Source organism: Gobio gobio (assembly GCF_949357685.1).
Source record: "Gobio gobio genome assembly, chromosome: 3".
Taxonomy (NCBI): Eukaryota; Metazoa; Chordata; class Actinopteri; order Cypriniformes; family Gobionidae; genus Gobio; species Gobio gobio.
This window is the reverse complement of record NC_137099.1, coordinates 70,660,056-70,682,767: the sequence shown is the minus strand read 5'-3', so window position 1 is coordinate 70,682,767 and position 22,712 is coordinate 70,660,056. Positions and strand designations below refer to the sequence as shown.

The following is a 22,712-nucleotide window of genomic DNA, read 5'->3' as shown; positions in this document are numbered from 1 at the left end:
TCTGTGTGTGTGTGTGTGTGTGTGTCTGTGTGTGAGAGAGAGAGCAAGAGAGAGAGAGAGAGAGAGAGAGAGAGAGAGTGTGTGTGTTAAAACACCCTTCCTGTGATGAGAGGTTATCTCTAACATTATATTCATGATGCGTGTTTTATCAGTATTGCAAACATCATGACTTAATGTGTCTACAGTGCTGCTGTTCGATCCGTGAGAAACACACACACACCCTGTGAGGGTGAGAAACACAGTGTTAATGAGGAAATGAGTTTGTCATGAAGAAATGAACAGGAAGATGTGTGTCACACAGACGAGCAGCAGCAGGATGGAGACGCGCGGCTGGATTCTGTTCATGTGGGGTAAGTGATGTCCTCAAGATACACATTATAAGAAAGAACATTATCATTTTGTGATAAATTATAAAAAGAAGTAAAATATAATTTTGTTCAATTTCCTTGTTTTTGCATTTGCTTTAGTCTGTAATCATTGTAATGAGCAACACAAGGCTGATGTGTTCCTTTATATCAGTGTTTGTGTGCATGTGTGTGTTTGTGGAGTACTTTCTTTAAATTTACGTTAACTTTTTCATTACATTGAGGTGATGGTTTGTGTGTGTGTTTGTGTGTGTGTGTGTTCGGAACAGGGTGTGGCAGTTTTGTGGTGTGGCTATACATATGTTGACAGGAACTCACACGTGTACATGTACACACTCTCACACACACACACACACACACACACACACACACACACACACACACACACACACACACACACACACACACACACACACACACACACACACACACACACACACACACACACACACACACACACACACACACACACACACTGCTCTTTTCTCCTGATGTTGCTGCACATTGATAGTAGTGATTGTTTCTTTAATTTAATGTCAGACTGCAGATGAATGATGCTTTCGTCCGTCCATCCTTCTGTCTGTCCGTCTGTCTGTCTGTCCGTCTGTCTGTCTGTCTGTCTGTCCGTCTGTCTGTCCGTCTGTCTGTCAGTCTGTCTGTCTGTGAATGTGTCTGTCCGTTAGATAGACAGACAAACTGACTGAACGTCCAGAGCTAGACTGAGTGTCTATGGTGCTGGTTAGTGTTGGTGAAACTGGTCGTTCAGTTTGGTGGTTCTAGTTTTGGCTGTTTCAGCGTCTTATGAAACACTGTCAAACAGGAAGAGAAACTCAGTGAAACTTTAAGAAAAAGTCTCACAAAGGTCTCCTGACGTCTCTCTCGCTTCTCCAGCGTCTCTTTCAGAGGCCTTCAATATCGACACTGAACATCCACTGAGATTCAACGGCACGGCTGAAGATTTCTTTGGTTACAGCGTTTATCAGTCTGAGTTTGAAAACAGGAAACAGTGAGTGAATCACACACACACACACACACACACACACACACACACACACACACACACACACACACACACACACACACACACACACACACACACACACACACACACACACACACACACACACACACACACACACACACACACACACACTGGTTGCTAGGGTGTTGTACATGGTTGCTAGGTGTTTTCTGATTGATTGTGTGTGTGTTTTGGGCAGGATCCTCGTTGGAGCCCCATTAAAAGGAAACTTGACCGGTGAAATGTACAGTTGCACCGCAGATCTTCAGTCCTGCAGACCGCTGCTCTGGTCAGGTATCACACACACACTCTCTGTCATGGACTCTCTGCTGACTATCATTGTTCATCATCTAACTGTGTTGTGGTTTGGGTTTGTCCGGTCATACTGTGGTCTCTCTGGTGATGATTGACAGGCTCAGAGAGCGTCCGGTTCTTCGGCATGTCTGCTGCGGTGTCGTCTGCTGCTGTCGGACGCTTGACTGTAAGTTCAGCAGCTTCCTTCATCAGTCACTTCACAGTCTGCTCTGTGTCCACTGAAGAGCGGGAAACACTGCAGGAATGCTCTCTGCTTTTATTAATGGTCATACTGATGTAAATTGTACACAGTAAATTCCCCGGTGTTGAATTAACCCCGCTCTGTGTTCATATGGGAACCACCAGCAGGTGTTAAAGTTAAGCAGTGTTAGAGTTAATAAGATACTTAAGTGATTAACTGAGTGATGATTAGTTGATCATTGAAGAAACCTGATGATAATGAGCAGAATCACTGGAGGAAAGAGAAACACAGCCACATCTTTAGATGAAATCAACTGAAAAGACATTAAATCTCTCTTATTACGAAATACTGATTGGTAAATACTGTTACAAAAACCACAAACTGACATAAAAAGCAAACTGCCCAGGTGAGAAAACATTGATCTCCATAATGGTGACATGTTCAATACATTATCAACATCCAAACCTCTGTTAACTCTCAGTAAGAACTGTAGACAAAAGGACAGAAATAAAGCCTCGTCTCAAGAAATATCTGCATACAGGAAACCACTGAAACCGACTCGAAACAATGTAGCATACATGCCAGACCAGTATGTGGTGCTGTAATTCTGCCACATAGATGTGTACTCCCCCAGTTTCTCTGGAAGCCAATATGGAAGTGAATTAAACTGTAATTCATCGACTGGCCGCTAGAGAATCTCATTGAGACTCATGTTAAAATGCCCAACTTTACAGCAGAAAAAACACGTTTACAGCCTGGTACAAATTCTGGTTTTGGTCTGTATAGCTAATTTTGCCCTTCATGACATTTTTTTAAATAATTTTATTTAGAAGTAATATAAGTCAAAAACCCTTATGATGACAAAAAGAAGGAGGACCGTGACGTCGCCCGGTATGGCGCAGCCGGGGCCCCACCCTGGAGCCAGGCCTGGGGTTGGGGCTCGTATGCGAGCGCCTGGTGGCCGGGCCTTCCCCCACGGGGTCCGGCCGGGCTCAGCCCGAAGGAGCGACGTGGGGACACCTTCCCGTGGGCCCACCACTCACGGGAGGGACCGTAAGGGGCCGGTGCAAAGCGAATCGGGCAGCAGTCGAAGGCGGGGGCCTAGACGACCCGATCCCTGGACACGGAAACTGGCTCTTGGGACATGGAATGTCACCTCGCTGGCGGGGAAAGAGCCTGAGCTTGTGCGTGAGGTTGAGAGGTTCCGACTAGAGATAGTCGGAATCACCTCCACGCATGGCTTGGGCTCTGGAACCACACTCCTCGAGAGGGGATGGACTCTTTATCACTCCGGAGTTGCCCATGGTGAGAGGCGGCGGGCTGGTGTGGGCTTGCTTATAGCCCCCCAGCTCTGCTGCCATGTGTTGGAGTTTACCCCGGTGAACGAGAGGGTCGTTTCCCTGCGGCTTCGGCTCGGGGATAGGTCTCTCACTGTTGTGTGTGCCTACGGGCCGAACGGCAGTGCAGAGTACCCGACCTTCTTGGAGTCTCTGGGAGGGGTGCTGGAGAGTGCTCCGACTGGGGACTCCGTCGTTCTACTGGGGGACTTCAACCTCCACGTGGGCAATGACAGTGAAACCTGGAGGGGCGTGATTGGGAGGAACGGCCCCCCTGATCTGAACCCGAGTGGTGTTCAGTTATTGGACTTCTGTGCTAGTTACAGTTTGTCCATAACGAACACCATGTTCAAGCATAAGAGAGTCCATCAGTGCACATGGCACCAGGACACCCTAGGTTGTAGGTCAATGATCGACTTTGTGGTCGTTTCATCTGATCTGCGGCCGTATGTCTTGGACACTCTGGTGAAGAGAGGGGCGGAGCTGTCAACTGATCACCACCTGGTGGTGAGTTGGATCCGATGGCGGGGGAGGAAGCTGGATAGACTCGGTAGACCCAAACGTACTGTGAGGGTCTGCTGGGAACGTTTGGCCGAGTCTCCTGTCAGAGAGATCTTCAACTCCTGCCTCCGGCAGAGCTTCGACCGGATCCCGAGGGAGGCTGGAGATATTGAGTCCGAGTGGACCATGTTCTCCACCTCCATTGTCAAAGCGGCTGCTCGGAGCTGTGGACGCAAGGTCTCCGGTGCCTGTCGAGGCGGCAATCCCCGAACCCGGTGGTGGACACCGGAAGTAAGGGATGCCGTCAAGCTGAAGAAGGAGTCCTATCGGGCCTGGCTGGCTTGTGGGACTCCTGAGGCAGCTGACAGGTACCGACAGGCTAAACGGACTGCAGCCCGGGTGGTCGTGGAGGCAAAAACTCGGGCCTGGGAGGAGTTCGGTGAGGCCATGGAAAAAGACTATCGGCTGGCCTCGAAGAGATTCTGGCAAACCGTCCGGCGCCTCAGGAGGGGGAAGCAGTGCCCTACCAACGCTGTTTACAGTGGCGATGGGCGGCTGTTGACCTTGACTGGGGATGTTGTCGGACGGTGGAAGGAATACTTCGAGGATCTCCTCAATCTCGCCGTCACGTCTTCCATTGAGGAAGCAGAGGCTGGGGGCTCAGAGGAGGACTCGTCCATCACCCGGGCTGAAGTCACCGAGGTGGTCAAGAAACTCCTCGGTGGCAAGGCACCGGGGGTGGATGAGATCCGCCCTGAGTACCTCAAGTCTCTGGATGTTGTGGGGCTGTCTTGGCTGACACGCCTCTGCAGCATCGCGTGGCGGTCGGGGACAGTGCCTCTGGGATGGCAGACCGGGGTGGTGGTCCCTCTTTTTAAGAAGTGGGACTGGAGGGTGTGTTCCAACTATAGGGGGATCACACTTCTCAGCCTCCCCGGGAAAGTCTATGCCAGGGTACTGGAGAGGAGAATACGGCCGATAGTGGAACCTCGGATTCAGGAGGAACAGTGTGGTTTTCGTCCTGGTCGCGGAACACTGGACCAGCTCTATACCCTCTACAGGGTGCTGGAGGGTTCATGGGAGTTTGCCCAACCAGTCCACATTTGTTTTGTGGATTTGGAGAAGGAATTCGACTGTGTCCCTCGCGGCGTCCTGTGGAGGGTGCTGGGGGAATATGGGGTCCGGGGTCCTTTGCTGAGGGCTGTCCGGTCCCTGTATGACCGAAGCAGGAGTTTGGTCCGCATTGCCGGCAGTAAGTCAGACTTGTTCCCGGTGCATGTTGGACTCCGGCAGGGCTGCCCTTTGTCGCCGGTTCTGTTCATAATTTTTATGGACAGAATTTCTAGGCGCAGCCAAGGGCCGGAGGGTGTCAGGTTTGGGGACCACACGGTTTCGTCTCTGCTCTTTGCAGATGACGTTGTCGTGTTGGCCCCTTCTAACCAGGACCTTCAGCATGCATTGGGACGGTTTGCAGCCGAGTGTGAAGCGGCTGGGATGGGGATCAGCACCTCCAAATCCGAGGCCATGGTCCTCAGTCGGAAAAGGGTGGCTTGCCCACTCCAGGTTGGTGGAGAGTTCCTGCCCCAAGTGGAGGAGTTTAAGTATCTAGGGATCTTGTTCACGAGTGAGGGGAGGATGGAACGGGAGATTGACAGACGGATCGGTGCAGCTTCTGCAGTAATGCGGTCGATGTACCGGTCTGTCGTGGTGAAGAAAGAGCTAAGCCGTAAGGCGAAGCTCTCGATTTACCGGTCAATCTACGTTCCTACTCTCACCTATGGTCATGAGCTTTGGGTCATGACCGAAAGGACAAGATCCCGGATACAGGCGGCCGAAATGAGCTTTCTCCGCAGGGTGGCTGGGCGCTCCCTTAGAGATAGGGTGAGAAGCTCAGTCACTCGGGAGGAACTCGGAGTAGAGCCGCTGCTCCTCCACATCGAGAGGGGACAGCTGAGGTGGCTCGGGCATCTGTTCCGGATGCCTCCTGAACGCCTTCCCGGGAAGGTGTTTCGGGCATGTCCAACCGGGAGGAGGCCCCGGGGAAGACCAAGGACACGCTGGAGGGACTATGTCTTTCGGCTGGCCTGGGAACGCCTCGGTGTCCCCCCGGAAGAGCTAGAGGAAGTGTCTAGGGAGAGGGAAGTCTGGGCATCTCTGCTTAGACTGCTGCCCCCGCGACCCGGCCCCGGATAAGCGGAAGAAGATGGATGGATGGATGGAATATAAGTTCTTAAAGTTCTACATAATTAAGGGCATGGCCACTTGAGTGACAGGTGGATAGCGGCTCTTCTGCTGTCTGTTAGTCAGCACGTCACCTCAGCTCCACCCACGTCCCGCCTCTTTGCCCATTTTATTCATGATTTTAGCCCCTGAATGCTGGCCCAGATAGTCATGCAGAGTAAAAAGAACTGTGATCCGACCAGTTTGAAAATCGTGCAGTCTGAACTCGGCATAAGGCTGCTTCAGTGTTACTTTAACACCTGCTGGTGGTTCCCATATGAACATTTAGCAATGTTAATTCAACACCGGGGAATTTACTGTGTAGGAGCAATATTGGGAACTCTCTAAAACTTTTAAAACCCCCCTTATATTCATTCTGTCATCACTTACTCACACTCATGTCCTTCCAAATCCACATGACTCTCTTTCTTTAATGAAACACACAAAAGGTGAAAGTGAAAATGTGGTTTTCTAGGCAATTCTAGTGAACTGAGACTGAAGCTGTTTTGCTTCAGAAGGATCAGGACTTCAGTCTGTTCCTCACACAACATCACATGATTTGAAATAGTACTTTTATGGCGCTTTTTCATTTGTTTTTGAAGTTTGGAAACTTCAGTCCAGCACATTTTTTAGAAAATATCATGTTTGTTCCACAGAATAAAGAAAGAAAGAAAGAAAGAATGAGACAACAGAAGGGTTTGTCATGGTTCTCACCTGTTCTTTGATTATTATCCTCCGTGTAAACATGCCCTCAGTTTCTTCAGTTCATGGTCTCATGTTAACGTTATGTTAGTTGCGTGGTGTATTCATTCATTCTGCATCACTCATCTCGTAGTTGGATTATCACACAGCAACCCCTGACAGAGGGAGAGTAAATGATGACAGAATGATACTTTTTGGGCAAGTCATTCCTTTATTTGTTAATGTTCATATTAAGATGTGGCATTTAGTAAATCAAAATTGGGAACTGGATTTTTAAAATAGTTTATAGAAACATCTAGATCAGATGTTTTGTGATTTGATCCTCCTGATGTTTCAGATGTGATTGTGTGTCTTTCTCAGAGCTGCAGTCCGTATCTTCCTCATGAGTGTGATGGAAACTCGTATCTGAACGGCGTCTGCTACCAGTTCAACAGCGGTTTACAGGCCGTCTCAAACTTTACCGCCGCTTACCAAGGTCTGACGAGTACCAGAAACCAGCTGATAACAACACTTTTAGCACTTAAAGCAGTTTAAATATTTTTTATTAGTTTATTCCATGTGTTGGCTTGTTAGTTAGTAGCATATCATTTGGAGTTAGGGCTGCACGATAATGGTTAACCTGATAATCATGATTATTTTGCTCGAAAATTATAATTGCGATTATTAATCACAATAATTATCATTTGAAAAAAAAACATAATTATCAAAAGGGTTCATGTAATAAAGGGCATTTCACGTATCCCGTCTTCTTTACTAACAGCCTACACTTGGCCTAATAGGTGGTACATGGACTTCATTTAACACACTATGTGTTACAATTACGTTTGTCTTGTCTTCACCTGTTCTCGTTTATCCCTGATTAGTTTATCAACTCCACCTGTTACTAACTAGTTCCCTCCATTACCTTGTGTATTTATACTCCCTGTTCTGTTCAGTCCTTTGTCGGTTATTGTTTGTCTACCCATGTCTGTGTGAGCGTGTACTATGCCTTCTAAGTCTGTGTTTGGATTAAAACCTTTGTTATTCCTCACCTCCTTCGTCGTGTGCTTACTAAGCCACCCAGAACCGTAACACTATGATAGCTTCATCAAATGGCAAATTACTTGAAAAAATGTATTGGCAATGATTGTATTGATATGAGTAAATTGAACAATACTAACCATTAATACGGTAATGGAAGGTTTCGGTAAGTGCTTTATAATTTGTTATATAATATAGCAATGTTTATTTGTAATTAATCAAGAGAAGAAGAAATCGTTATCTCGATCAAAATATTAATAGTGCAGCCCTAGTTGGGGTGATGTTTATTGACAACACTGTGAAAGACTAAAGACATGATTAAAGATTTATGTTAAATGCTTTGATTTATTGGCCATCTTGTCAATAATTTATGGTTTGATTGCTAAAAGAAGTTGGCGTAACGATGTGTGTCCATATATTGTGATATTTCTGCAGAATGCACGAAGAGAGAAGTCAATCTGGTGTTTCTCTTTGATGGATCCAGCAGTATGAAAACAGAAGAGTTTGACAAGAACAAAAACTTCATCCTAGATGTTATGAAAAAACTTTCAAACTCATCCATAAAGGTAAATCAATCCATCACTATTAACTCTTTCCCTGCCATTGATGGACTTCTCTGGCTTTCTGTGTTTTCACTGTTATACGGTATGGGGCGCTATGACACATCTTATGAAAGAGTACAGAATCTCCTGATCAAAACAGAGGCAAAGATGAAGCAGAAACAAGCGATACAAGAATTGCTTGTGTGTGTTGTAGTCTTTGAAAAAAAAACATAATTCTTTCAACTTTTTGCTCAAAATGTTGCTTTTTTATGAAAGTTACCCACATTCAAGTGTTGATGATAAGAATGCATGAAGCTAGAATAAAATATGCTGTTTGTTTGTTTAAAAGCAGAGGCTCTGTTCTTTCTTTTGACACATTGCATGTTCAGATATTTATACAAATAAATATTCTAAGGGCCATGAAAATATTGTGAAATGATCAAAAATGCTGGCAGTGGCTGGCAACTTTATCTACATGTAATGGTGTATATTTTTCTAATGATGATAACGGTGTGTGTGTTTGTTGTTTGTGTTTGTGTGTGTCAGTTTGCTGCTGTCCAGTTTTCAACAGACCCCAGAACTGTGTTTGACTTCAACGACTATCAGAACGGCTCCGCTAAACACAAACTCATGGAAGAGCCACAAATGAAAAGTCTCACAAACACACACAGAGCAATCAACCATACCTTGTGAGTGAAACCTTCATATGTTTATGAACGCTCACTGAATTTACACTGAAAGAGAAAAAGTCTAGAAATCAACAAGTGAACATCAAATATGGTTATTTCTGTAGTTTTGCTCTTTTGTTCTGGTCTGTTAAACACATGGAAGTTGAATATCATCTCTTACAATGCAGCGAGGAAAGTATCAAATCACTCAGAATTTACTCCTATATTTACGAAAAAGATTCATAAATGAGGCCCATTATTGCTGAAGTTTGATTTTTGCCGTTCTTTAAATTATACATTAAAAACACATTGGTGTAGAAACTACAGGAGCACACTGATGTGGAGACTGAAAGCTGGTCATATTCATCATTATTTATGATTTATTACATCACCAGAAAGAATCTCCTGAATAACACGTCGTCTGGAGCCGATCTCAGCGCTCAGAAAGCCCTGGTGATTATCACAGATGGAAACCCCAGTGATATTGATAAAGAAAAAATCCTCAACATCTCTAATGAGCAAAACATCCTCCGCTACATCATTGCGGTGAGTTTCCTTACAGCTCAAGCTTGTCATTTACATTGTATGTTCAGATAGTTTGTGGTGTGTCATGTTCAGAGTCACTGTAAGTCACTGGTAGTTTAATTCCTGAAGAGTGAAACTTCACATCATGGGTTTGTTTGAGCTAGAGGTCTTCACGGGTCCAAAAATTCAAACCCGAACCCGAAGAGACCCGTAATGTGCTTAACGAAACCAACCCGGACCTGTCTATTATTTCAAAAGCTGGACCCGGACCCGTGCAGATCCGAGAAATGCCAAAAATGTAGTACCCGGAACCGACCTGGACCCGTCTATTATTTAAAAGCTGGAACCGAACCCGGCGCGAAGACACAGACCCGACTGGACCCGATTGTCACCTATATTACACAATAACTGATATTAACAAGTCAATAAACAAGTTATGAAAAATATAACTTTTTGTCTTACCTAGCCGTCGTCTCCCTTCCTTGTAACGTTACTCGTGAAGCATTACATCCTTGCCAAAAAGTTAAATCCATGTTATTCCTCTCTTGTTATTCCAAGCATGCTTAATTCACTCATCATTTCAGCTTTTAAAGTCCACTTTATGTCACGGTGACGGGTGACAAATGCGTCTTTGCAGATTTGCATTTCGCCAAGTTAACTCGCATAATAACTTTGACTGTTTGCCTTTTTGAACTATAATAACGATTGCTCGTTCGGTGGCCGCTGACGTCCGCATTATTACTATAATCTCTGTGAGCCGAGTCTGACCACCAAAACTTTAAGAAATAAGACGGTTCATTCATATTATTATTAAAGTCAATCACAGCGGAAGCTCGGGTTGCCATAGAAACATGGCACGTGCTTGAGACTGCACATGCGCGGTGGCTGGAGCAACCTGTATTATGAGCTTTTTTACGCAATTTGAGCATCATAGAAAACATTTGTGACAGTTCATCTGAGATTTTGTTGCTGATTTGAAATATATTATTTAAATATAAGTTCAAATCAAACTTCAACAGTGCGTCACACGTAGACAGCACTTACTTTTTTCTCATGTTTGTCTACAATATGCATGAAGGATGCCCGGACAGAAGAGGTGCCCGTGGGTTTAACTTCTTTATATTCGTTGTTTTTTAGCTTTTTTCACACATCACTCATGAAGGTAACCATTATTATTACCGTGCGCTTGCAGAGAGAGAGAGCGAGAGAGAGAGATAGAGAGAGAGCGAGTGCGTGAGGCGAGCGAGCAAGAGAGAGAGATCGCTCGTGTTTTTCTTCTTTCTTTTTTTTAAACCTTATTTCCCGGCTCACACTTTTCTTATCCTAATTTTACAGTTGCAAGTTACAAAAAGCACACAAGCAGTGCTGACTGATTCTGATCACGGGCAGGTGTTCTCCGAGTGCGGATCGACTCTGGTATTACACACAATGTTAAACAGACCCGGGACCCGTAGTAATAGATTGTGACCCGACCCGGACCCGGCTGATCATTTAAAATATAGACCCGAACCCGTACGCGTCCCGGATCGGGTCCCGGGTCCACGGGTCTCGGGGGCTCTGTGAAGACCTCTAGTTTGAGCGACCTGACATGTCAACTTCTGACTCAACCAGTCACATGAGTTTGTGGCAGGAATATATGATTGACTTGAAGACTTGGAAAGTCATTATTTGTTCAATTTGTTGTTGCTGGTAGTGCAGAAATTGCACACTTTGGGCTATAAATGACAAGTACTTCAAGTACTAATTCATCACAGATTAGTAGTGCGTTTTCAGTTTGTTTCCATTTTTCAAAAACAAACATCCAAGTTCAGTAAATTATGTGTTACATATTGAGCTGTTTTTCAATACGCATGGTTATTAAAAGTGTTTTTGCACAGTCAGATTTAAGGGTGTTTTTGTTTGTCAGGTGGGAAAACTTGTTAGCTTAGACACACTCACTAAGATGGCTTCAGAACCCAAAGAGAACAACACCTTCTACATTGAAGACTACGGTGGACTCAATACACTTCTTGACAACCTGCAGAAAAAGATCTACAACATTGAAGGTGAAATGCGAGTGTAAAGAAAATGGACATACAGTATAACGTTTTAAATCAAAGTAACTAATGATGAATCCACTGATGATTTTAAGAGTTTTCCTTCTGTGGTTTCAGGGTCAAAGGAAACAAACAGCAAAGACCGACAGAAAGAGTTATCACAAAGTGGATTCAGTGTCCTCTACCACAAGGTCAGAAATATGACATATACAAGTAATACATTATTATCTCTCATAAGGAATAGTAGTCCCATAAAATGTGACCCTGGACCACAAAACCGGTCATAAGGGTGAGATGAGATTTATACATCATCTTCAGCTGAATAAATAAGCTTTCCATTGATGCTTGGTTTGTTAGTATAGGACAATATTTGGGACACAACTATATCTGAGGGTGTAAAAATACTGAGAAAATTGCCTTTTTCTCAAATATTATAAACAGCAACAGCATGCGCACTACTCATTGCCACTGTAGAGAGACTAACAACCCCCCGAGTCACTTTCCCAGAGGATGACTCTCTGAAAACAAATGCAGTGAGTTTGCCTCCTTTTTTTCCTGAGAAGATCATTAATATCAGAAAGGCGATCAGTATATTCGCATGCTGTGCTGAGGTCAGACAGACTCGTCCACAATTTCAGAAATTAGTCACTATGTCTGATTTTGAGGCAATTGATGGTAAAATGAGAGAAGATGGTGGGAGATGGTGGGACAGTGGGTTAAACCATGGAACTGATATGCAGAAGGTTGCTGGTTCGATCCCAACGGTCACCACCAGTGTGTCCTTGAGCAAGGCACTTTACTCCATGTTGCTCCAGGGGGATTGTCCCTGTACGAAGGGCACTGTAAGTCGCTTTGGATAAAAGCGTCTGCCAAATGCATAAAAAATAAAAATAAATAAAATCTTGGAAGAAACTGTACAGCACCTTAAGACAGCGCTCATAAAGATAATAAATGATATTCGCCTCAATACTGATACAGGTAAATTATCAGAGCTGGTGCTACTCGACCTCAGTGCTGCATTCGACACTGTTGACCACAACATACTTCTTGACAGGCTGGAAATCTGGGTCGGGCTTTCTGGGATGGTCCTCAAATGGCTCAGGTCATACTTAGAAGGGAGAGTGGACATCCATGACATGCGGAGTCCCACAAGGGTTAATTCTTGCACCACTCCTATTCAACCTGTAAATGCTGCCACTGAGCCAAATAATGAAATATAACAAAATGGCTTACCACAGCTATGCTGACGACACCCAGATCTACTTAGCCCTATCACCTAATTCAATCCAATTCAATTCAAATTTATTTGTATAGCGCTTTTCACAACATTGTTTCAAAGCAGCTTCACAGAAAGTGCATTTCATAAATGTACGTTGAAAAATGTTAGAAAGAGAATGTTAAAGAAAAATGTTAGAATAAGTTAATCAATCATGTATTATTTTAGGCCATAACAACGCTGGCGTTGAGTCGTCTCTTCACAGGCGTCGAGTCGTCTCATCACAGGTGTTGGGGCATCCGAAGTCTCCATGAGAGGCTGGATACAAACTGGAGCTGATGAACTATTTACCTCGGGACTAGTGTCCTGAGATAACAACAGAAAAGCAGATGGGAAATAATTAGCATAGCTGCTGATCAGAATATTAATGCTTTTGATCCGATTTAACTGTAGTATAAAACGTATTTATAATGTGAATGCTTGGCTAAAGAGATACGTCTTTAATCTAGTTTTAAACTGGGACAGCGAGTCTGAACCTCGAACAATATCAGGAAGACTATACCAGAGTTTAGGAGCTAAATGTGAAAATGCCCTCCCTCCTTTAGTGTAATTTTGAAGTCGATCTAAGAGTATTTTATGATCTATAGTATCGAACGCAGCACTAAGATCGAGTAGAACTAGTATTGAGATACAGCCTTGGTCAGAAGCTAGAAGTAAATCATTTGTGATTTTAACGAGTGCAGTTTCTGTGCTGTGATGCGGCCTGAATCCTGATTGAAATTTTTCATAGATATCATTTTCTTGCAAGAAAGAGCACAATTGAGCGGACACAACTTTTTCTAGTATTTTAGACATAAATGGAAGATTTGAAATTGGTCTGTAATTTGCTAGGTTATTATGATCTAATTGTGGCTTCTTAATGAGAGGTTTTATGACTGCCAACTTGAATATTCTTGGAACATGACCTAAAGATAAAGACGAGTTAATAATATTGAGAAGAGGCTCTTCCACTACAGGTAACAACTCTTTCAGTAGTTTAGTGGGTATTGGATCTAATAAACATGTTGTTGGTTTAGATGCAATGATAAGTTTATTTAGCTCTTCCTGTCCTATAGTTGTAAAGCGGTGTAGTAGTTCTTGAGGGGTGATAATTGAGGTTGAATCATAAGACATCATTAAAGATTGTACATTTACAATTTTGTTTTTGATGCTTTCTATTTTTTCAGTGAAGAAATTCATAAAATCATTACTACTAAACTGTAACAGAATATTTTGTTCAGGCGATGCTTGTTTATTTGTTAGTCTAGCCACAGTGTTAAATAAAAACCTAATGACTACAGCCCCATTGACTCTCTATGTAAATGCATTGATGAAGTTAACAGTTGGATGTGCCAAAACTTTCTTCAAGGCAAGGCAAGGCAAGTTTATTTGTATAGCACATTTCATACACAGTGGCAATTCAAAGTGCTTTACACAGAAATGAAATAAAAATATTACAGTTATAATAGGAATTAAAAGAAATAAAAAATAAAGAAATTATTGAAAGATAAAAATAAAGAGTATAACCAGAACATATGACCATATCACACCAGTCCTCAGGTCTACACACTGGCTTCCAGTCACATTTAGGATCGATTTTAAAGTATGATTACTGGTATATAAATCACTAAATGGCCTAGGACCTCAATACATTGCAGATATGCTGATTAAATACAAACCCAACAGATCACTCAGATCATCAGGATCAAGTCAATTAGAAATACCAAGGGTTCACTCAAAGCAAGGAGAGTCTGCTTTTAGCTATTATGCCAGCCGTAGCTGGAACCAGCTTCCTGAACAGATCAGATGTGCTCCAATAGTAGCCACTTTCAAATCCAGACTCAAAACACATCTGTTCAGCTGTGCATTTACTGAATGAGCTGTGCCACTGTACGTCCGACTGAAGACACTTGTGGTTAGGGCTGTCTGGGTGAGCGTTTGGGAGAAGGGTGAGTGATAGGCACACTCAGATGTGAAGTGTGAGAGAGAGTTAAAGGCTGATAGAGGCTGGTGGTCTAGGGAAGTGTTATATGCCAGTGCCGTGACGCTAATGCGCACTCTCGTGTAAGAGAGGTGATGAGGCGGACGATGCTTAATATTACCTTATTAAAATTAAAACATAATTTCCTTTTGACATATTATAACTGTTATTTAAATCCAAATTACTGTGGTTAAATCAGCTGTTTGAAAAAATGTAACATAAAGACCAGATGGTTTGGTCTAACATACTGCGACCATGCTGTATTTATTTATTAAACTGGGTGAGGTGCACACTTCAGCTGGGGTTGACACCTCTGAGAGCGAAAAGACACCGCCTAAAACCTCTAGTGTAAAATCACAATCTTTCCCATACGAGACGGGGCGCCCCAAATTTAGTGATTCAGGACTTTTATTTCTTATGCATATTTTGTGATTATTTTATTATTATTTATATAACTTTTCTATGTAAAGCACTTTGAATTACCATTGTGTATGAAATGTGCTATATAAATAAATGTGCCTTTAAAGTTGTCCAAATGAAGTCCTTTGCAATGCATATTACTAATAATAATACATTTTTATATATTTACAGTATCTTTATGGAACATGATATTTACTTAATATCCAAATGATTTGTGGCATAAAAGAAAAAATTATAATTTTGACCCATACAATGTATCGTTGGCTATTGCTACAAATATACGGTGAGACTTATGACTGGTTTTGTGCTCCAGGGTCACACATATGTTTAATGAACATTTTTCTTTAGATTTACGGTACAATAATCACTAATGGGCCACTTAATGTAAAATCTGGGTGCTGAAGTAAAACCAGAGCAGCACTGATCTGGTTTATTTGATGCTAAAAGACAAAAACTCTGGACATCTTTCAAAGACTCAATGCCACTAACCTCGCAAATGTCACAAATATAAACCTGCACACAAAAACTCCTGGAAATTGCGTAAAGCAGCCAATCAGATCATAAGAGCTGTATTTAGAAATATTGTATGTAACATGTCAATGTGCTGAGACTGAAGCTGAGACCTCTGTGTTTGTTTCAGGACTCTGTGATTGTGGGCTCGGTTGGATCTAATGACTGGCGTGGATCTCTGTATGAAGTGACGGGATCTGGATTCAAAGACATTGAGATTAATGATCCAGCTGTCAGTAAAGACTCGTACATGGGTATGTTGAAGCTGTTCCTTCTGTGCCTGATGTGAAGTGTCTGCATGTTTTAATGATGCTGATGATGTTCAGGTTACTCTGCTGTTCTGGGAATGAGAGACGGCGTCTCTCTTCTGTTCTCTGGGGCGCCGCGGGCCGAACACACAGGACTGGTGACCCTCTTCACCAAGAATGAAAGCACATGGACAGTGAAGAGGAATATAGCAGGAGAACAAGTTAGTGAAGATAAACCCTCTGACATGATGTTAACACTCTCCACTGGCGGGAGCAGGGCTTCCCAAATCCTACGGTCCACCCAATAAGACATGGAATAAATCTGCAAACACCATCCAAACACACACTCTCATGAGGTTTAGCTTTACACAAAAAACCCCAAACAAACAAGCATTACACTTATAATATGGGCCTTGAAATGCCATATCCAACTGAGAAAAAGAGTAAGATAATTTCTCCATAGACCTTTGCGATTGTAAAGCAGAACATGTTTTCATAATTCTTTTTTGCAGTGAACAGACTATATAGAGCATATGCTAGAATGCAGTTACATTCGTTTTGATTAATTTTGTCATCAGATTGGATCGTATTTTGGAGCGTCTCTGAGTCTGTTGGATGTGGACTCGGATGGAGACTCAGATTTCCTTCTGGTCGGAGCTCCGTTATTTTACCAGTCTTGGCCGAGGACAGAAGGGAGGCTGTACATCTACGCTTTATCAGGGGAGGTATGGACAGATTCATAACATTCTCCATTAATAAGTACAGAAACACATGTGGTTAATGTTCAGGGCCTGTGACTGGAAGGTTGCTAGTCATCACCATTAAGTTACTTCAATGCTCCAATGCAGGGATGGACAACTTTGGTCCTGGAGGGCCACTGTCCTGCAGAGTTTAGCTCCAACCCTGACGAAAAACTCACCTACCTGTAGTTTTCTAGTAATCCTGAAGACATTGATTAGCTGGTTAGGTTTCAGGTTTGGTTTGGTTTGGTTTGATTAGGGTTGGGCCTCCAGGACCGAAGTTGCACATCCCTGCTCCATTGGGATTGCCACTGTAATAGGTTCCTGATGACGTTCTATTGCATGAAAGTCATGGAAATACATTGTATTGTTGCTGGTCATGTGCCGATGAATATAGATTCTGTTCACTCTCTTTCTCTCTGTGGTATTTTCAGAAGACGCTGAATGAGTCAAACACCGGCAGATTTGCGGCATCTTTGGCTTCACTAAAGGACCTGAATGGAGACAGCCTGTCAGATGTGGCGGTCGGGGCGCCGCTTGAGAACGGAGGGGAGGGAGTCGTCTACATCTACCTGGGTGACAGGACACATGGCATAAGCCTCAAACACCCTCCTCAGGTGAGAGTTTGCTTTAGTTCCCTCAATTCCAAACACTGTGTTTGTGCCCAGTTTAACCCACAATCCCAGACGGGCCGAATGTTGACAGATAAAGACACTGTCCACTGCACTCCAGAATTTAGCTCCTACCCAAGATAAACACACCTAAACCAGCTAATCAAGGTCTTACTTGGCATTCTAGAACTTTCCAGGCAGGTGTGTTGAGTCAAGTTGGAGCTAAAATCTGCAGGACAGTGGCCCTCCAGGACTGAGTTTGAAAAACCCTGACCTAGAGCAGTGGTTCCCAACCCTGGTCCTAGAGTACCCACAACACTGCACATTTTTGATGTCTTTCTGATCTGACACACCCATATGAGGCCTTGGAGTCTTTACTAACCAGTTGAATCAGGTGTGTTTGAATCATGGAGACTAAAATCTAAAATGTGCAGTGCTTGGGTAAGTCCAGGACAAGGCTTGGGAATCACTGCCCTAGATTACATGTTAAAACTGAAGTAAACTTTGGGCTTAAGTCTGAGTGCACTCAGTGTGTGTGTATGTGTGTTTAGCGGATCTTAGCACAGTCGATTCTGCCCGGTCTGCAGCAGTTTGGCGTGTCTCTGTCCGGTCAGATGGACATGAGCGGTGATAATCTGACTGATATCGTGATCGGAGCAAAAGGAGGGATCGTGCTGCTCAAGTAGGACATTTCACAAAACATTTACAAAATAATGTGAAGATTCTGTTACAGTCTCAACACTAGGGCTCATTTATGAACTCTGGCTCTGTTTGAGTACAGTCACTTCAGTGGCCCGTTTTTAATTGAACCTTTAGTTTGGAGATTAAATGCAATGATTTTAGCAAACGAACTATGAGTTTGAGCTGGTCAAGTTTTTCCAGGCCCAGTTAGCCTCGCTGTATCATTGGTTATTTACTCTTTTCTCTCTCTTCTCAGGGCTCGGCCTGTGATGTCTGTATCTGCACAGCTCAGCTTCAGTCCCAATGAAATCAGTCATATCGACTTTGAATGCCCGGGTGACAAAGCGTTTAATGCGTTTAATCTCACTTTGTGTTTCACGGTGACCGAGCAGACCAGTAGCAGTGGTAACGTCAATGACATCTCAAAGAGTCTCTGTCACATGAAGAGCATGGCCTCCCTGTCTAACCCTCTCATGTCTCTCAGGATCTCTCCAGAAGAACCTGAATGTGTCTCTGAACCTGAATGTGGATGTGATGAGAGGAATGAATCGAGGATTCTTCGATCAGAAGGATTCGTTGTCCAGGACTCTGCATCAGCTCGTCCTGCTGGATTCTGGGATCAACTGTCTCAGCTTCCCCATCTTCATGCCGGTATGTTTCGTCTATCACAGCTTCAGCCAATCGCAGCAGCTTTGGTTTAACAGCAAATGTTGTGTTTGTTGTAGCGTTGCATTGCAGACACTGTGTCTCCTCTGAAGATACGAATGAATTTCTCACAAACTGAGATGTTTTCTGGAAACTCCACGGCTATTCTTGACATCTACAGCAGGACGGAGGAGTTTGTCGAGGTGAGCTGAGCTTCAGACATTTCTATATATACTCTCTAGGCTTGCTAAATTCATGTCTCTCTCTCTGTCTATAAATATCAGATCAATATGAGTCAACTCTTAAGATCCTTCAGCTTCACTGTATACAGTTCCACTGTTCCAATGAAACATTCAAAAGCTCTATAAAAGTTTCTGTTTTGTATGTGACTAGGCACCGTTTCAAAGGAATTGTAATTCAAACAGCTGTGTGGCCGATCTGAAGCTGAACTTCCGCTTTACGTGAGAAACCACCGATAAATGATATTAATGGGAAATATGATTGTAAATGCTTCTGAATTTCGCCATCCTGCAACTGTTTTGTCTGTTGATATTAAACATGAGAATGTGATGAAGATTGTGTGTTCGGTTTGTTCTGCAGGAACGACACATTATTGGTGGTGAATCAAGCTCATTTCACTGTCCTCGTATCGCTAGACAACCCAGGTGACGACTCCTTCAACACCAGCATAGTGCTGCACTACCCAGAAGGCCTCTCGCTCTCAAGATTTGACACCGTTAAGGTACCGCTCTCCGCACGTCAAACTAAGGACTGTCAAAAACAAAACAAAAATTCTGAAAATGGATTTGGCATTAAAATGAAAATTTCAGCTGAAATATACCTTCTATGTGTGTGGACTGATAAACTCTCAATAGACAAGACAATTAACCAGATTTAATTCTGCTACTTAAGTAACTCTTCTCACTTTTTAATAAAAAAGATTTAATTTCCAGTAAAACACTGATATTACACAGAGCTGTGTCATTCAGTTTGCCAATTCTACAATCTGAGATATTCAGTTACATATTTCAAGATATGTCAAAGAATCAAAGATAAAAATTGGTTACACATTATTTTAAGGTGACGTAGTTACACTGTACTTACTTACATATGTACTGAGTAATATTAGTTAACTACATGTACTTACTGTAAAGGTATGGATAGGGTTTGTTTTACATTTACATTTTACATTTAGTCAATTAGCAGACGCTTTTATCCAAAGCGACTTACAAATGAGAGCAAAATTAGCAACTAGAACAGTCAAGGGCAACAGTATGCAAGTGCTGTAACAAGTCTCAGTTAATCTAGCTCAGAACACACAGGACAGTTTTTTTTTTTCTTTTTTCTTTTTTTTTTATAAATTAGACAGACAGAAAATGAATAGAATGATAGGTGCTATTCTTGATTGGTCAGGTGCTGCTGGAAGAGATGTGTCTTTAGGCGTTTTTTGAAAATGGTTACCGACTCGGCCGCACGAATTGAGATAGGCAGGTCATTCCACCAGGTGGGAACAGCCCAGGAAAAGCTCTGTGAGAGCGATTTCATGCCTCTCTGGTATGGCACCACAAGGCGTCGTTCACTAGCAGAACGTAAGTTCCTGGAGGGTGTGTAAGTCTGAACGAGCGAGGTTAGGTATATTGGTGCAGAGCCAGTGGTTGCTTTGAAGGCGAGCACCAGTGCCTTGAATTTGATGCGAGCAGCTATTGGCAGCCAGTGCAGACTGATGAAGAGAGGCGTGACGTGCGCTCTCTTCGGCTCATTAAAGACCAACCTCGCCGCTGCATTCTGGATCAGTTGCAAGGGTTTGATAGTGCATGCCGGAAGGCCCGCTAGAAGAGCATTACAGTAGTCCAGTCTGGAGAGAACAAGAGCTTGGACCAGTAGTTGTGTGGCATGCTCTGATAGGAAGGGTCTAATCTTCCTAATGTTGTACAATGCAAATCTACAGGATCGGGTTGTTGCAGTAATGTGGTCAGTGAATTTTAGCTGATCATCAATCACAACTCCAAGGTTCCTGGCTGTCCTGGACGGAGTTATGGTTGATGAACCTAGCTGAATGGAGAGATGGTGGTGAAGTGCTGGGTTGGCAGAGACAACAAGAAGTTCTGTCTTTGCAAGGTTAAGTTGAAGGTGATGTTACTTCATCCAGGCAGAAATGTCTGTTAGGCAGGCAGCGATACGAACACCAACCGATGGATCATCTGGTTGAAATGAGAAGTAGAGTTGAGTGTCGTCGGCATAGCAGTGATAGGAAAAGCCATGTTTCTGAATGACCGATCCCAGTGAGGACATGTAGATGGAGAAGAGAAGTGGTCCAAGCACTGAGCCCTGGGGAACTCCAGTGGCTAGATGATGTGACTTAGACACTTCACCTCTCCATGACACCCTGAAGGACCTACCTGAGAGGTAAGACTTGAACCACTGGAGAGCAGTTCCTGAGATGCCCATCTTCATGAGAGTTGACAGGAGGATCTGGTGGTTAACTGTGTCAAAAGCAGCAGACAAATCCAGTAAGATAAGTACTGTGGATTTGGAGGCTGCTCTTGCCTGTCTGAGTGCCTCCGTAACCGAGAGCAGGGCAGTCTCAGTTGAGTGGCCGCTTTTGAAGCCGGATTGGTTGATGTCCAGGAGGTTGTTCTGTTCAAGAAACATAGACAGCTGGTTAAACACCACTCGCTCAAGAGTCTTAGCAATGAAAGGCAGAAGGGATACCGGTCTGTAGTTTTCTAAAAGTGCTGGGTTCATAGAGTGTTTCTTAAGCAGTGGGGTTACCCGAGCCTGCTTAAATGCTGTAGGGAAGGTCCCGGTGTGAAGAGAGGTGTTGAAAATGTGAGTGAGTGCAGGAGTAACAGAAGAAGAAATGGCCTGAAGGAGGTGGGTGGGGATAGGATCAAGCGGACATGTAGTGGGATGATTGGATAGGATGAGTTTGGAGACATCTGCTTCAGAGAGCAGAGAGAAGGAGGGGAGCGTGTGTGTGATGGTTGTTGAGATGTGTGTGTCAGTTTGTGGTGTGGAGAATTGGCTGCTGATGGAGGAGGTTTTGTTTGTGAAAAATGATGCAAAGTCATCAGCTGTAAGAGTTGATGAAGGAGGGGGAGGAGGAGGACAAAGGAGCGAAGAGAATGTTTTGTAAAGTGTACGAGAGTCAGTAGTGTCAGTAGCACTGTTAGTGTCTAGTGCTGAGAACTGAGCAGGTGGAGGGAGTGAGGATGAAACCATAGTGGATAGACGGGAGGGATAAAGCGAGCGTAGATTACGCCGAAAGGTGATCTGCGGAGGAGTGCGTGTTGTGTCAGGGGTCAGTAGGAGGTTAAGAGTGATGAGAAAGTGATCTGAGGTGTGCAATGGAGTAACTAAAGTGTTGTGTGTGGAGCAGTAGCGCGTGTAGATAAGGTCCAGATGGTTACCTGATTTGTGAGTAGCTGTAGTAGATACTCGCGTAAGGTCAAATGAGGTCAGAAGAGTGGTGAAGTCAGCAGCCTGGGGTTTATCAAGGTGGATGTTGAAGTCACCAAGCAGTACCAGAGGAGTGCCATCCTCAGGGAAGTGAGAGAGGAAAATATCCAACTCCTCTAAGAAGTTACCCAGTTGACCTGGAGGGCGATAAATAACTACAACATGGATTTTAGCAGGATGAGTGATAGTGATTGAGTGTGATTCAAAAGAGCGGTTGCCAGATAGAGATGTAATGGGCCCAAATTTCCAATCATTTGAGATGAGCAAACCAGTACCTCCACCCCTCCCAATCGGGCGAGGGGTGTGTGAAAAAGTGAAATTATTTGAGAGAGCTGCAGGAGTGGCAGTGTCTTCTGGTTTGATCCAGGTTTCAGTTAGAGCCACGAGACTGAGATGTGAATGAGTGGAAAAAGATTAAATAAAGTCTGCTTTGTTTACAGCAGACTGGCAATTCCACAGACCAATTGGAATGGACATTAATGTAGTAGAGGAAATAGGTACACTGCGCAGATTATTAGGATTACGGCGTCTAGAACGTGCTGAGCGTGATTTGCGGGTGTTTGAGGTAATAGTAGCGATTTGGAAGCACATTGTGAATATGGGTCAGAGAACCAAACAGATAACAACAAGCAAAACAAGCAAAACACAAAAGTGGACAAAGTAGAAGGAAAGCTATACTCAAGTGCCTTGTCGTGTCCTTGCTCGAGTGGAGTCGCGCAGAGTAGAGTC

At 43.7% G+C, this 22,712-nt stretch overlaps 1 protein-coding gene across 6 annotated transcripts in view; it reads left to right on the top strand.

Moving 5' to 3' along the window:
* Positions 1-212: 212 nt before the first annotated feature.
* LOC307123636 (integrin alpha-M-like) overlaps positions 213-22,712 on the top strand; it is a 39,169-nt gene continuing 16,669 nt past the window's right edge. For all 6 annotated transcript variants that reach the window (XR_013816182.1, XM_079812249.1, XM_079812250.1 and 3 more), the window contains exons 1-20: positions 213-350; positions 1,257-1,371; positions 1,586-1,680; positions 1,800-1,867; positions 7,003-7,117; positions 8,098-8,228; positions 8,751-8,893; positions 9,268-9,418; positions 11,304-11,442; positions 11,551-11,624; positions 15,730-15,853; positions 15,926-16,068; positions 16,426-16,572; positions 17,022-17,204; positions 17,750-17,880; positions 18,136-18,284; positions 18,364-18,530; positions 18,605-18,727; positions 18,918-18,985; positions 19,125-19,266. Coding sequence is in view for 5 of the 6 variants with exons in the window: in XM_079812249.1 (XP_079668375.1) it covers positions 275-350; positions 1,257-1,371; positions 1,586-1,680; positions 1,800-1,867; positions 7,003-7,117; positions 8,098-8,228; positions 8,751-8,893; positions 9,268-9,418; positions 11,304-11,442; positions 11,551-11,624; positions 15,730-15,853; positions 15,926-16,068; positions 16,426-16,572; positions 17,022-17,204; positions 17,750-17,880; positions 18,136-18,284; positions 18,364-18,530; positions 18,605-18,727; positions 18,918-18,985; positions 19,125-19,266 (2,484 nt within the window). In the remaining variant the exon portion in view is untranslated. The remainder of the gene's footprint in view (positions 351-1,256; positions 1,372-1,585; positions 1,681-1,799; positions 1,868-7,002; positions 7,118-8,097; positions 8,229-8,750; positions 8,894-9,267; positions 9,419-11,303; positions 11,443-11,550; positions 11,625-15,729; positions 15,854-15,925; positions 16,069-16,425; positions 16,573-17,021; positions 17,205-17,749; positions 17,881-18,135; positions 18,285-18,363; positions 18,531-18,604; positions 18,728-18,917; positions 18,986-19,124; positions 19,267-22,712) is intronic.